At 45.9% G+C, this 13,907-nt stretch overlaps 1 protein-coding gene across 1 annotated transcript in view; it reads right to left on the bottom strand.

The window, feature by feature from the left end:
- Positions 1–844: 844 nt before the first annotated feature.
- The window catches only part of Clic6 (chloride intracellular channel 6), a 48,474-nt gene continuing 35,411 nt past the window's right edge, over positions 845–13,907 (bottom strand). Inside the window, exons 3-6 of the mRNA XM_004654583.3 lie at positions 13,471–13,596; positions 12,596–12,702; positions 11,039–11,220; positions 845–2,145 (exon numbers count right to left, since the gene is read on the bottom strand). Coding sequence (XP_004654640.2) covers positions 1,984–2,145; positions 11,039–11,220; positions 12,596–12,702; positions 13,471–13,596 — 577 coding nt within the window. The 3' untranslated portion in view covers positions 845–1,983. The remainder of the gene's footprint in view (positions 2,146–11,038; positions 11,221–12,595; positions 12,703–13,470; positions 13,597–13,907) is intronic.

Below are 13,907 nucleotides of genomic sequence, written 5' to 3'. Positions count from 1 at the left end.
TCATTAACAACCTCTGGCTGCTGTGCACACACACGCACACACACACACACACACACACACACACATTCATAGACACACACACACAGAGGCAAAATCAAAGAAAAAGATTGGTTCCATTTAAAAGTTTTATAATTTGTTTATTTATAAGGCACACAGAGTCTACGATCACTTCAACCAACATCTAAAAGTACTAAGTTAGCACTAAATAACATCTGATCGTCTACTCGTTGACCAAGTTCAAGTGTCACATAAGAAAAGCAGATTAAAAAAAAACAAATCTGACTACTAAGGAGACGTGAAAGAACTTGGACAGCGGGGGCACACGTTAAACGCAGCCTCCGAACCCCTGCACGTGACAAGGAAAGCAGTCTGCCCTCTAAAACCACAGCCTCCCACAGGCAAAGAAAGAAAGTGGCCGCCGTATTAGAGCACAGTTGTCACTGAATCCTAGGCTCATTATTGTTAATACATTTCACTCTCTTTCAAGTGACTTGTCTACTGAGCAGACGTACGCATGAAAAATGAGAGGTTTCGCATCTACCACATGTCACAACCTAATCACCTGAAGGTATAAGGTGTGTAACTGTCAGAGAACAAAACTGGGGGCTTACGGAGTAGTTAAGCAGCTTCACACGGTCTCGTTCGCGAGGGGACTGAAGTCCAGTGGTCCACCCACCGGCAGGGTTGTGATGCGGGCTGGTCACGGGGGTGATGGAGAGAAACCCACAGAGAGACCAGAAACTCTGACTCAGGCGTATCTACTTCCTTGCTAACTGGAAGGGTTACCAGAAGTGACCAAGAGGATGGCACCCTGGGCTTTTATCTAGAACTTAATCTTCCTGCCTCAGAGAACGACCTCAAGGGCACGGCGACAACGGTGTGTGAGCTAGCCCCAGCACGCCGTATCACCGAGGAAGAAGCGACGTGCTGGGCCTGAGAGCGGCCATGAGAAGCAATCCAGCGCCCACAGTGAGAAGCAGGACAATGAGATTCAGTCCAAATCTCAGCTGATATGAAGTGTCTCCCTGGAGGGTAGGAGCAAGAGAAGGCACCAGAAAAGGCAGCTGAAACCAAAGGCACAGATGAGCACTCCCCTCCACTGCCTTTCCTGGGGTCAGAGACAGCAGCGTCTTGGAGTCAGGAACGGGCGTCCTGGGGTTCCCACCACGCTGCCTCCTGCAGCTGTGCGGGAGGAGGCTACCAGGCCCCGCCTCTTCAAAACCAGACATGCTGCACCCTGCCTGGCGCTGCAGGGCCAAATCTTTGTGTTTGTTTTAGGTCTTCCTTGATAACCAGCAAGGCACCAAGAGGTCCACTCACCAGTCCTTTAAATAAATACTTTACCATATATAAATGAAATTGACTGTGATGTGAGGACATGTGAGCGTGTGTGTGTGTGTGTGTGTGTGTGTGTGTGTGTGTGTGTGTACAGACACAAATGATTGAAGACTCTGGAAACACTCAGCAATAGTTATCAGTAGCTAAATTGGATCCATTTTAAGCGAAGCTTTTTTACTTCCTTCTTCATACTATACGATAATGGTTTAAAGTATTAAAATAGGCATGCATCACTTTGTAATTATAAAAACAGTGGTTTCATTTTGAAAAAATTTAGCTAGTAGTTAAAAAGATAAATAGAGGCTAGATATGATTATGAAAACTATCAAAGACCAAGCTTTTAAAAATAGAGGGAGCAGAACCCAAAGCCAATTTGCTTTTAAACAAACTACGAAACACTTAACTCTAAATTTCATGGTTTACAATGTCAGTGAGCATCAAAAACTTATGTCATAAATGAACATAGACTAGATGGCTGGTATGCAAATTGATCAGGTATGTAAAGATCCACCAGGGATTTGGCAAATTACCATGTATCATCTGCTGTCACACTGTCAGCATTGTTTTACAAAAGATGGTGCTGAGAACACTCTTCCTGAAGCCTAGCTCACTCCACTGAGAAATAAGGCACAGACCACCCCAGCCTCACTTCATTCTTTTCGCCACATCTGAATACGCGTGTTCTATCTCCTGGTCGGCTGGGCACGTATTGGTGAACTCGTCTCGGGCATAAGCATTGTTCAAGTACCTCCAGAGGCCAGTCATTTCCAAAGGGAATTCGAAATCTCTGTATTTCTTGGCCACAATCTGAAAACAAGGAGGAAGTAAGTCATCGCTCAGTAAAGGGAACATCCACAAAGGTAGGCAAGTGAGTCAGATAAACCCTTCTTTAGAGGTACCCAACTCAACGCCTGACATCATCCTATAGTCATTTAGGCTGGCCACAGTGGCATTTCACCTTTGTCTAGGGGCATCTTGGACAAAAGGAACTAATGAAACAGTAGCCATAAAGTCCTGCCTGACCAGTTGCCTAAAATGATCCTTTGGAATCGTAGGCACATGCGTGCCTGGCATTCCTTCTCCTTGTCTGCTGCGTGGGATGTCCTGCCATATTTTAAATTTTTCCCCCCGCCTTTAAATGTTTTACTTTTATTTATTTATTTGAGAGAGAGAAAGAGGCAGAAAGAGGGGGAGAGAGAGAGACAGAGAGAGAATGGGTGTGCCAGGGCCTCCAGCCACTGCAAACAAACTCCAGATACACACGCCACCTTGTGCATCTGGCTTACGTGGGTTCTGGAAAATCAAACCTGTATCCTTTAGCTTTGCGAGCATATGCCTTAACTGCTAAGACATTCCTCTAGCCCACACTGCACTTTTTTAATATATATGTTTTTGTTTATTTTTATTTATTTATTTGAAAGCAACAGAGAAAGAAAGAGGCAGAGAGAGAGAGAGAGAGAATGGGTGTGCCAGGACCTCCAGGCACTGCAGACGAACTCCAGACATGTGCGCCCCCTTGTGCATCAGGCTAACGTGGGTCCTGGGGAATCAAGCCTTGAACGGGGATCCTTAGGCTTCACAGGCATGTGCTTTACCACTAAGTCATCTCTCCAGCCCCACACTGCACTTTTTGCAAGGATGCTGGTCAGCCATACTGGAGCATGGTCCAGCCTACTCCGGTATGCCTCCACCTTGCCCAGTTGCATTTGCAAAGCTCCTGATGCCAAATGGGGTCGATTGTGAGGTAGTGGTGGGGGGAGGTTTGGACACTGGCTTGTGACTTTGGGGAAGGGAAAGAAAACTCAATCAGTGCCGGCGATATCCAGAGCCGTGATGGTCAGTCCTACCACGTCACCTGCCACCCCATGTTCCTGGGACATCCAAATGAAGTAAGCATGGGACCCAGATTGAATTTTCAGGACTCATTTCTGACATTTTGAAGACCAGCAGCCACCGGCACAGTGAGGCAGCAAGTGGGGATGAAATGACTTTCAGAGAGCCTTCAGGGCAGCGCGACAACCTCCACCTGAATGCAAACTCAGGGATGCCGACGCTGAGAAGTCTGTCTGTCTGTCATCGAAATTTGTCTGGCTTATTTTGTCCTTTTTTATATATATGAAGCCAGAGCCTTGAACATGCCACACAAGCACTTCTCCACTGAGCTCTGCATCTCCAGTCTTCTTACTTTGGATTTTGAGGCAGGATCTCGCTCAATTGCCCACATCCACCAGAACTCACTGAGTGATCCAGGCAGGTCTTAAGTTTGTAATCCTGCCTCAGCCTTCGGTGTAGTTGAGATGACAGGCCTACACCACCAGGCCTGAGTGACTTTTTAAGTGCCTTTAAAATACACACACACACACACACATATATTTGGTTTTTAGAGGTAGGGTCTCACTCTAACCCAGGCTGACCTGGGATTCACTATGGAGTCTCAGGGTAGCCTCAAACTCACGGCAATCCTCCTACCTCTGCCTCCCCAGTGCTGGGATTAAAGGCATGTGCCACCACACCTGGCTAAAAAAATATATTTTGTTTATTTTTATTGATTTATTTGAGAGCGACAGTGAGAAAGAGGGGGCAAGAGAGAGAGAGAGAGAGAAAATGGGCATGCCAGGGCCTCCAGCCACTGCAAAAGAAATACAGATATATATGCCACCTTGTGCATCTGGCTTATGTGGGTCCTGGGGAATCGAGCCTCAAACCGGGGTCCTTAGGCTTCACAGGCAAGCGCTTAACTGCCAAGCCATCTTTCCAGCCCCTTTAAGTGCCTTTAAAAAAAAATAAATAAATGGGGCTGGAGAGATGGCGTAGCGGTTAAGCGCTTGCCTGTGAAGCCTAAGGACCCCAGTTTGAGGCTCGGTTCCCCAGGTCCCACGTTAGCCAGATGCACAAGGGGGCGCACACGTCTGGAGTTCGTTTGCAGTGGCTGGAAGCCCTGGTGCACCCATTCTCTCTCTCTCCCTCTATCTGTCTTTCTCTCTGTGTCTGTCTCTCTCAAAGAAATAAATAAATTTAAAAAAATATTTAAAAAAATAAATAAATAAATGGAATCCTGCTTTTAAAAATATTTTTCTTGTGTGTATAGGGTGTGTGGTATATATAGCAAATTCACGTGTGCATGTACAGATGGGCACTTGCCATGCACAATAGGTGCAGAGGCCAGAGGAGACTGTTGGGTGGCCTCCTCTTTCACTCCTAAGTTGTATTTCTTTGAGACAGGATCTCTCTGTGAACCTGGAACTGGCAATTTTTTTTGTCAGACTGACCAGAGAGCCCCAGTGATTCTGCTGTCTCCACCCACCTCAGCATTGGGGTTACAGGTAAGTGTGACCACTCCCAGCTTCTCACATTGGGGGGCGGGATTGAACTCAGGTCTTCATGCTTATGCAATAAGTGCTCTTGTTCACTGAGCCATCTCCCCGGTCCTGAATCTTGCTGTTATATTAGAATTTCTGAATTTACTACTCACTTTGTTTCTTGTCTTTCTCAATCTGTGTGTGTGTGTGTGTGTGTGTGCGTGTGCACATGCATCTGTGTGTGCGTTCTCCCATCCACTAACTTAAAAGACTTAGGGTTTGGGCTGGAGAGATGGTTTAGCGGTTAAGCGCTTGCCTGTGCAGCCTAAGGACCCCGGTTCGAGGCTCGGTTCCCCAGGTCCCACGTTAGCCAGATGCACAAGGGGGTGCACGCGTCTGGAGTTCGTTTGCAGAGGCTGGAAGCCCTGGCGCGCCCATTCTCTCTCTCTCCCTCTACCTGTCTTTCTCTCTGTGTCTGACACTCTCAAATAAATAAATAAATAAAAATTTAAAAAAAAAAGACTTAGGGTTTAACTCTGTGGGTGCTTGCTTGCATAATGGAACTTCTTTACTTTCCGGCTTACCAGCCTTGACTCCTGATGATGGCGAGCGAGGGGATCTCTGAAGACATGTGGTCCCATCTTTTCTCCCTGACCCTCTCTCAGGGATGGTGACATCTCCAGGTTTACTGTGCTCTGACTGCTTGCTGTCCGTGTCCCTGCGCTCTGGTCTCTGTGCCAGTTTTAGGTTAACCAGGTCTTTGTTTATGAGGTGGCCTTTTACTGCCACACCCCTTATCTGTTTCTAGATTCTTACTTTATCATTTTCAGATTTCATCATGTGGCAGTCTCATTGCTCGGGAGTGCTTATTTCACTGAGACGAGGAGCCTAGGTGCATACCAATTTGCTGCAATATAAAATTGTTCCTCATGACACATCATACAGCCATTCCTATAATTCTCTAGACGTCACACCACTCCTTTCTGGCTTTGAATGTCATGAAGACATGTGAGGACAGTACGGATTTCTTTCTTGGGTCGGTGGTTCTTACTACCCGTGCCATTTGTTACTTACTATGGCTTTTGTTCATGGTTATTATTGCTGGGCAGCTGCTGGAGCTGGTTATTGCTTGGGCTTGGCTACATCCCCGCAGTGGTCGTGTGTTGGAAGCTTGGGCCTCAGTGGGTCATGTGGGACGGTTGTGACCTTTAAGAAAGCAGCAGGGCCCACTAGAGGAGACCACGGGGCGATGGCCTCAGAAGAGACTGAGGTGGTTCTCATGGGACCTTGGCTAATCTGGTGGAGAAGGCTATTATAAAATCCCGGATCCAGGCTGAAGAGATGGCTTAGCGGTTAAGCGCTTGCCTGTGAAGCCTAAGGACCCCGGTTCGAGGCTCGGTTCCCCAGGTCCCACGTTAGCCAGATGCACAAGGGGGCGCACACGTCTGGAGTTCGTTTGCAGAGGCTGGAAGCCCTGGCGCGCCCATTCTCTCTCTCTCCCTCTATCTGTCTTTCTCTCTGTGTTTGTCACTCTCAAATAAATAAATAAAAATTTAAAAAAAAAAAATCCTGGCTCCTCTGTTCTCTGGCTTCCAGTCACACAATCACTCCTCCACGTGCTCACACATGGGGATACCATGAGGTCCTCACCAGAGTGCAATCAATGACTGCATGCCCCTCTGTCCCCCAAACTGTGAGCTCAATAAACTTTATCTCGTATTTTAGACTCGGTATTTTGCTATAGCCACTAGAAAGAGGGTTAATACAATAGCCAGAGAGTTTCTTTTTTTTTTTTTTTTTTTAATCTTGAAGTCCAGTGGAGTAGCACACATCTCCTACTGAGCTGACTGTTCTGGGGCACTGTTTTCTTAAACATGGTATGCCATCGAAGGCAGAGTTCCAGAGCCAGGGGTGCGTCATGCTTGTCAGCATGCACAAAGCCCTGGGCTTCGGCCCTAGGATGGATCGGCAGTATCAGTATCAAGGGAATAGTAAAGCAGGGCTGAGCCGATGACTCATCAGGTGAGAGTGATTGCTGGACAAGCATAAGGGTGTGAGTTCAATGCCCAGAATCCATGTTGAAAAGCTGGGTGTGGCCATGCATGCTCTAACCCCAGTGCTGAGGGGGCAGGGACAGGAGAATCACTAGGGCTCACTTTCGGGTTCAGTGAGAAGGTACATCTCAAGGAAATAAAGTTGAAGAGCAATAGACAAGGACACCAGAAATCCTACTCTGGCCGCTGCATACATGCTCACAGGGTGCGCACACGGCGCACACACACACACAAATAAAAGATTACAAAACAAATCAGCCACGTATGGAGATACAGTCTTGTAGTTCCAGGACTTGAGCAGAGGCAGGAGAACAGTGAGATTGAGGCCACTCTGGGCAACATGGCAAAATCCATGCCAGCTGAGCTATATAGTGCCCCTGTCTCAAGAAGTGGGGGTGGTGCTATGGATTTAGTTCAAAAATAGAGTAATTTGACCCAAAACACTGCAAATATAATAAATAAATACCTACATGCATACATATAAATTCAGGCTATTCTTTTGTTGCTGTTGTTTTGTCTTGTCTTACTTTTCAATGTAGAGTCTTGGTCTAGCCCAGGCTGACCTGGAATTCACTATGTAGTCTCACGCTGGCCTTGAACTCACAGTGATCCTCCTACCTCTACCTTTTGAGTGCTGGGATTAAAGGTGGCTCCCAGGCTATTCTTTAGTTGAAACAAAGGTCCAGGATATCCTTTAGTTGTGATAACATTCCACTTGAACCTCCTCCTCTTCCTCCTTTCTTCCTTCCCTGATCTCCTGTCCCTGGGTATGTCCATCTGGAATCGCTATGATGCCTTCATCTCTTTTGTTCTCCATTTGGTTTTGGATGATTTATTTATAGACTAGCCCCAAATACCTAGCAAATTTCTACAGTATCCTGTTTCTGCTTTTTTGCTACTTCTATAGCATTTTTATTTCTGCAACTATTTGTTCTTTACTCTTTTTAAAGCTCTGCTACCATGATTTCCATTCCCTTTTATGTTATTGTATTTTTGACATCTATGTCTTGTCTTTGAGCTTTTTCCTGAAAAAAAAAAAAAATCTGCATTCTTTTTCATTACTTTGGTTGTAGAAAAGTCTAGAACATTCTTTAACTTACTGGGAGAAATTTTCATCACATTTCTATTTCTCGTTGCTCCTTCCCCTGCTCTTTTGGCTTCCTTCCCTGTTTTCATCATCTCCAGCTGAACAGGAGTCCACTCGGGTTCCTCCTTGGTATAAGTCATGATTGAATGAGGCAGACATATGGAACTACCACTTACTTTAATACAGTATAAAAGAACAAGGGTGTGAGACAGGGCAGTTGGCCCAGCAAATTGGATATTTTTGCTTGGGTCTCCACTCACAAATACTGTTCTCTACTCTTCCCCGGGGACACATTAGAGCTAAGGTTAGGGCTAGGGGTAATATTAGGGTTAGAATGAGGGCACCCTCTACTCTACGGCTCATAGATTACACGGCAAGTCACGAATGGCCTAAAATGGAGCTCAGACAATATGTAGTTTTTCTCTTGGTGGGTGAGAGGCCCATTCCTCTTCTCTGCTCAGTAGGCACTGAGCAGGAGGATGCCAGCTCCCTTATCTCCTCCTACTTCCCTTCTCCTCCCCTCCAAGCTGCACCTGTGGATGAGGGGCTGGGTACAAACTACAAAGATGACAGCCCTCTATGGCCCTGCTTCCACAATGCCTTCCCAGAGATCTCAACTCAAAGGTGTTCCCTAAAGTGACATCCTGCTTTCCCTCCAGACCACCGTGTGTCCCAGCCCTCAGGCAAAGAGGTTTAGATATTTTGAGATGCCTATATTTACTTTGTGAGAACTCTGAACTTTCCTAATGGTATGGGAAATCACACACTGATCCGCAGCCTCTTGCACTGGATGAGATTACCTGGTCTTCAAGTTGGTGATCCATCTTCCTTTTGTTGATATATAAAATGAAACCGATACTCTATTTTTAATAGCATTTTTTGCTAGGGTTCAGGAAGAGGAATAAATTATATATTGCTGCACTTTCTCATCTTTCTTACAATAATTCCCTTAGACAGATTTTCATTTCCTCTCTGAAGTACTCCATCCTGGAAGCTCTTTACTATTTGGTATCTTGAGTGCTAAATGGCCCAGAAGAGTCTGCTGCTAGGTCTCTGATATAGCCATAGACTGTGAGGTTATTATTGCACTCTGAGGCTAACGCCTTCCACTGTGATGTAAAGTAGTCGTATTTTTTTTTTAAATATGAGCAGAACAAGTACCAGTTACTGCTGGGTGGTTGAGACATTTCTCTCGTTATTTATTGTGGTTTGGATAGGAAGGTGTTCCCCCCAAATACTCTTGTGATAAAGGCTTGATTCCCCAGCTGGTGTGCTATGAGGAGGTGATTGGATCCTAGGGGTGCTAACCGCCTTGACCGATTCATCATCCATTGACTAGCTGGCAGCGCAGTGGGCTATTAGGAGGTGGAGCCTGGTTGGAGGAAGTAGGTCACTGAGAACATGCCTTTGAAGAGTGCATCTCATTCCCACATCCTTCCTCTTGCTCTCCTGGCTTCTGGAAACAGCTTTCCTCTGTCATGGCCTCCTGCTGTGACGTCCACCATGGGCCTAACAGCAGTGCAGACAGCAGATCATGGACGCGACCTTTGAAAGCATGACCCAAAACAAACCTTTCTTCCATTAAGTCAGTCTTCTCAGGCATTTGGTCCCAGCAACAGCAGCAACAACAGAAAACATCCCTTGACCTGCATGTGCCTCTATAATGCTGTGTTAGTCATGTGAGAAACTAAATGCAGTCAATGAAAGGGAAAAAGTCATACACACTGATTATACATGTGTCGTGGAAAGATGACTTCTGAATTCAGCAGGTTCTAAGTTTTAAGGAGTTGAGAAACTCTTCAGATTGTGGCTGGCCGAGCCTTTGGAAAGCTATCAACAAGATGACAGTCACTCTTATCTGAAATGCGGATCCTGGGGCTGGAGGGACGGCTTAGCAGTTAAGGCATTTGCGTGCAAAGCCGAAGGACCCAGGTTCCATTCCCCAGGATCCACATAAGCCAGATGCACAAGGTGGCGCATGTATCTGGAGTTTGTTTGCATTGGCTGGAGGCCCTGGTGCGCCCATTCTCTCTTTCTCTTTCTTTGTCAAATAAATAAATAAGTAAGTGTAGATCCTTAAAACCGGGAGGAAAATGGATGGGGTGGGGGAGGGAAGGCAAGAGAAAGCTGGGCAAGAAGAGAAAAAGGCAGGGTAAGAACATGGAGAAACCAGGAGTGGCAGGGAGCCCATGGGACACAGACCGGGGACTATGTGAGCATGGTGAGTAATTTCTGAAGGCCAGTGACATGTGTTATTAGAACATATGACCATTGGATTGTACTTCCTGTGTCTCCCATTCTACTCTTTGTTGTTGTTGTTGTTGTTTTTTCGAGGTAGGGGTTCACTCTAGGCTGACCTGGAATTCACTATGTAATCTCAGGGTGGCCTTGAACTCACAGCGATCCTCCTATCTCTGCCTCCCGAGTGCTGGGAGTAAAGGTGGTTGCCACCACGCCCGGTTCATCCAACTCTTATACTAGCTCTAGATCTAGTAGGAAATTAATAGCCAGGATACCCCGGGGCAAGGCTTAAACTTCTTCTTGAGACAGCTGAGGCTTCCAGGGCCACTGATGTATCAGTGATGGCATTGACATAGCATCCACAAGTGACAGAGGTGTAGACAGCACCCCGAGAGTCCAAGTGGGTGGCCATCTGCCTGGGAGGCCTTGGAGCTGCCACTGGTTCTGAGTTACAAGATCAGGTGATGGGTTGGGGAACTTAAATTTCCAAAAAGCTCTCTCCCAACAACTGTTATGGTTTCTAATATTGGAGAACCACTGGTTTAGGAAGTCTTTAACCTCCAGAAATACAGGACCATTGACTCCTATTGGATTCAACTATCTGGGAAGACAAGATACCAACAGGAGCAGGTCACAGAATTGGCAGCTGTTTGTAGCTGCTGAGAATCAGTACTAAGAGTTGGCAAAACTCTCTATCAGCCCCAATGAAAGCTTTGTTTGTGCCACAAGTGTCAAATGTAAAGGATACCTCAAGCTATCTTCATATATCTTTTCTTTAGACTAAGAAGGGAAGTAAGGGCTGAGGGACAGGGGCCAAGTTCACAGACATTTCATGGGAACATTTGAAGCCCATCATTCCATGTTGCTAAAATTTGGGGCTTGGCTGCCTTGAACAGAAACATGCTAGTTTTTAATACAAGAGTTTGCATTTCAGGTTGTTTGAATGTCTGGCACAAATACAAGTCAAAACAAATAATAATTTCATACATTCAGTACGGGTGTCATGAGGAAAGACAAACCTTAATAATGTGGAGCTTCGGTAAGAGGTTACAGTCGGCCAGTGTCAGCTCATTCCCATCCAGAAACTTCCTTCCAGAAACAGTGACATCTTCGGTACTGTAGGCATCTATTTCATCTGGCAGAGGGCTATTCAAGTAACTGTCCAACTTCTTCAGGGCCCGTAACAGGTTCTTTTCATGAACTGAAACAGAAAACAGGTAAGGAATTACTAGGATAGGCTTGTGAAGGGGAAAGCCTGACACACTTCCTCTTAGAGATGTGGCCAGACAGAGACGGGTATAAGGACAAAAGGGTGTGGATGGGGCACTGGGCATATGGCTCAATGGGTAAAGTGCTTGCCACACAAGCATGAAGACTTGAGTTAGGATCCTCAGCACCCATATAAATGCCAGACGTGGTGACACACATCTGTAACCATGGTGCTGGGGAGGCAGAGACAGGGCATTTCTGGGGCTTGCTGGCTAGCTAGTATAGACAGAGCAGTAAGCTGTAGGCTTAGTGAAAGGCCGTGTGCCAAAGAAAAAGATAAGGCCGGGCATGGTGGTGCACTCCTTTAATCCCAGAACTTGGGAGGCAGAGGTAGGAGGATCACTGTGAGCTTGAGGCCACCCTGAGATTACATAGTGAATTCCAGGTCAGCTTGGGCTAGAGTGAGACCCTACCTCAAAAAGCAAATAAACAACAACAATTAAAAAAAAAGAAGAATGTGGAGGACAACTGAGGAATATACCTGATATCAACCTCTGGCATATGCACACACATGCATGTGTGCACATGCACACACACACACACACCACATATACAAACAAGACGAAAGTTTAGAAATAGGGATGTGTATTTAAAAATATTTGAATAAGGGCTCACTCCTCCTTGTGCTGTCTACACAGCTTCTTATTTTTCCTATAACACATCCATGTTCAAAAAAAAAAATGTGAAAAGCTATGATGAGGTAGACACCAGCAAGTATCATTTAAGTGACTCCCAAGCAGTGGAAATACCTGAGTCATTTTCTGGTTTCCCATGCTCTAGAAGGACGCATCTCTGGAAAGTCCAAGTGAGAAGTATTTTCCTCATTGCCAGACTTTCATCTCTACCCTCTGTGAAGTGAGTCTGAAGGTCCACGATCTCTTTGTCTAATTAACTGATTTATTTATTATTTTATTCATGCATGTGTATATGCATGTTTGAGTATGTGTGAATGCATGTGGAGGCCAAAGGACAATCATGCATATATATATATATTTTTTTTTTATTTTTTTATTTTTTTTTTTTTTGAGACAGGGTCTTTGATGAACTTGGATCTTTCCAAGTAGGGCAGACTTGCTGGCCAATGAGTCCCAGAATCCTCCCGTCTCAGCCTCCCCAGCATTGGTTCACAAATTTGAACCACCAAAGCCGGCTTTATGTTCACATGGGTTCTGGGGATCCACCTCGAGTCCTCACACTTGCAAGGTGAACCCTTTACCAACTGAGGTGTTCTCCTGCCTTGCCCAGAATCTTAGGAACATCTAGTGAAAGACCACGAAGAGGCAAACAGGAAGAGGAGAGGTACTCACTGTCATTGGCATCCTTCTTGGTATTCTTAATAAATGCTGAGAACTTGGCAAACACATCATTTCCTGCTGAGTTAGATTCAGGGTGTTGTGTCCCCAGTTTAGGGTACCTTGAGAAGTTCAAAATTGGAGGATCATAGAAAAGCAGTAGTGGTGTTAGGAAAATGTCTTTCTCTGAGTAAATATAAAAGTGGAATGCTGATCTGAACTGTATGTTTTTTTGTTTTTGTCTATTTTTCAAGGTAGGGTCTCGCCTTAGCCCAGGCTGACCTGGAATTCACTAGGTAGTCTCAGTGTGGCCTCAAACTCACAGTGATCCTTCTATCTCTGCCTCCCAAGTGCTGGGATTAAAGGTGTGCACCACCATACCCAGCTGAACTGTTTTCTTAATCTATCAGTATTCAAGTTTGAGTAACTACATGACTTAGGATAACTATTGGACCCAGAGATTCTGTCCCATTGATGACATAGTCCTGGGACACCAAGGCTGACCTGTCCTTGCTGATCTTAATTCCCTCCCTAGTCCAGTGAAGGTGCTGGGCTTGAAGGCACAAAAATCTGCAATGCTTCACCCCAACATGCACCTCATCTTCCGCAGCAAACCTGAGAAATAACCATCCCACTTGCCACTGACACCTCCTCCCCACTTCCTTCCATCCCACCCTAGTTGCCAGGATGTGGGTGCAGAGCATGGAAGCCCAGCCAACCTCAACTCAAGTTGGCTAACCTGGCTCTGTGTTTCCTGCGGCATGCTGTATGACAAAGGAAGGAAGCGCCACACCACAGAGATGCAAACACGCACATCCCAGAGCTTGTGTACTGCTTTCAAGGAGGAAAAGTACCCACCTAGTGGTGAGCACTGGTTTTAGGAGGCCTACCTTGGGGGAGCTAACTTCTCCTCTAAGAACTCCTCAATCTTATTCACATCTGTTTTGACTTCACCATCAAAAGTCATAAAAGGAGGGTTCGTCCCAGGAGCCAGGTTCTGCAGGTCTGCAGGCTTCCTAGAATGGAGTGAAACAGCAGTGTTCACAGACAGCCCTTGTGGGGGGGGGGGGCTGGATTCATGTCAGAAGATTAATAGTATCCTCCCCAGTTACAGACATAGAACCTTCTAGAATTTCAAAATGGGATGTAGGTTGACAAGGTGGCTATAGATGATGAAAGGGAAGGTGTACATTAACAAATGCTGGGGGATTCAACCCTAATACCCCCTTTTCTGGATGTGGAGGTAGAAAAGTTAACTCGTTAGTGTTATCATCCAGAAATGGTGTTCAGCAAGGCTTCAGGGAGGCACACAGTTGACTCCTAACAG

This window comes from Jaculus jaculus, chromosome 5 (assembly GCF_020740685.1).
Source record: "Jaculus jaculus isolate mJacJac1 chromosome 5, mJacJac1.mat.Y.cur, whole genome shotgun sequence".
Lineage (NCBI taxonomy): Eukaryota > Metazoa > Chordata > Mammalia > Rodentia > Dipodidae > Jaculus > Jaculus jaculus.
Note: the sequence above shows the minus strand (reverse complement) of the source record. Positions and strands in the feature narration are given on the sequence as shown.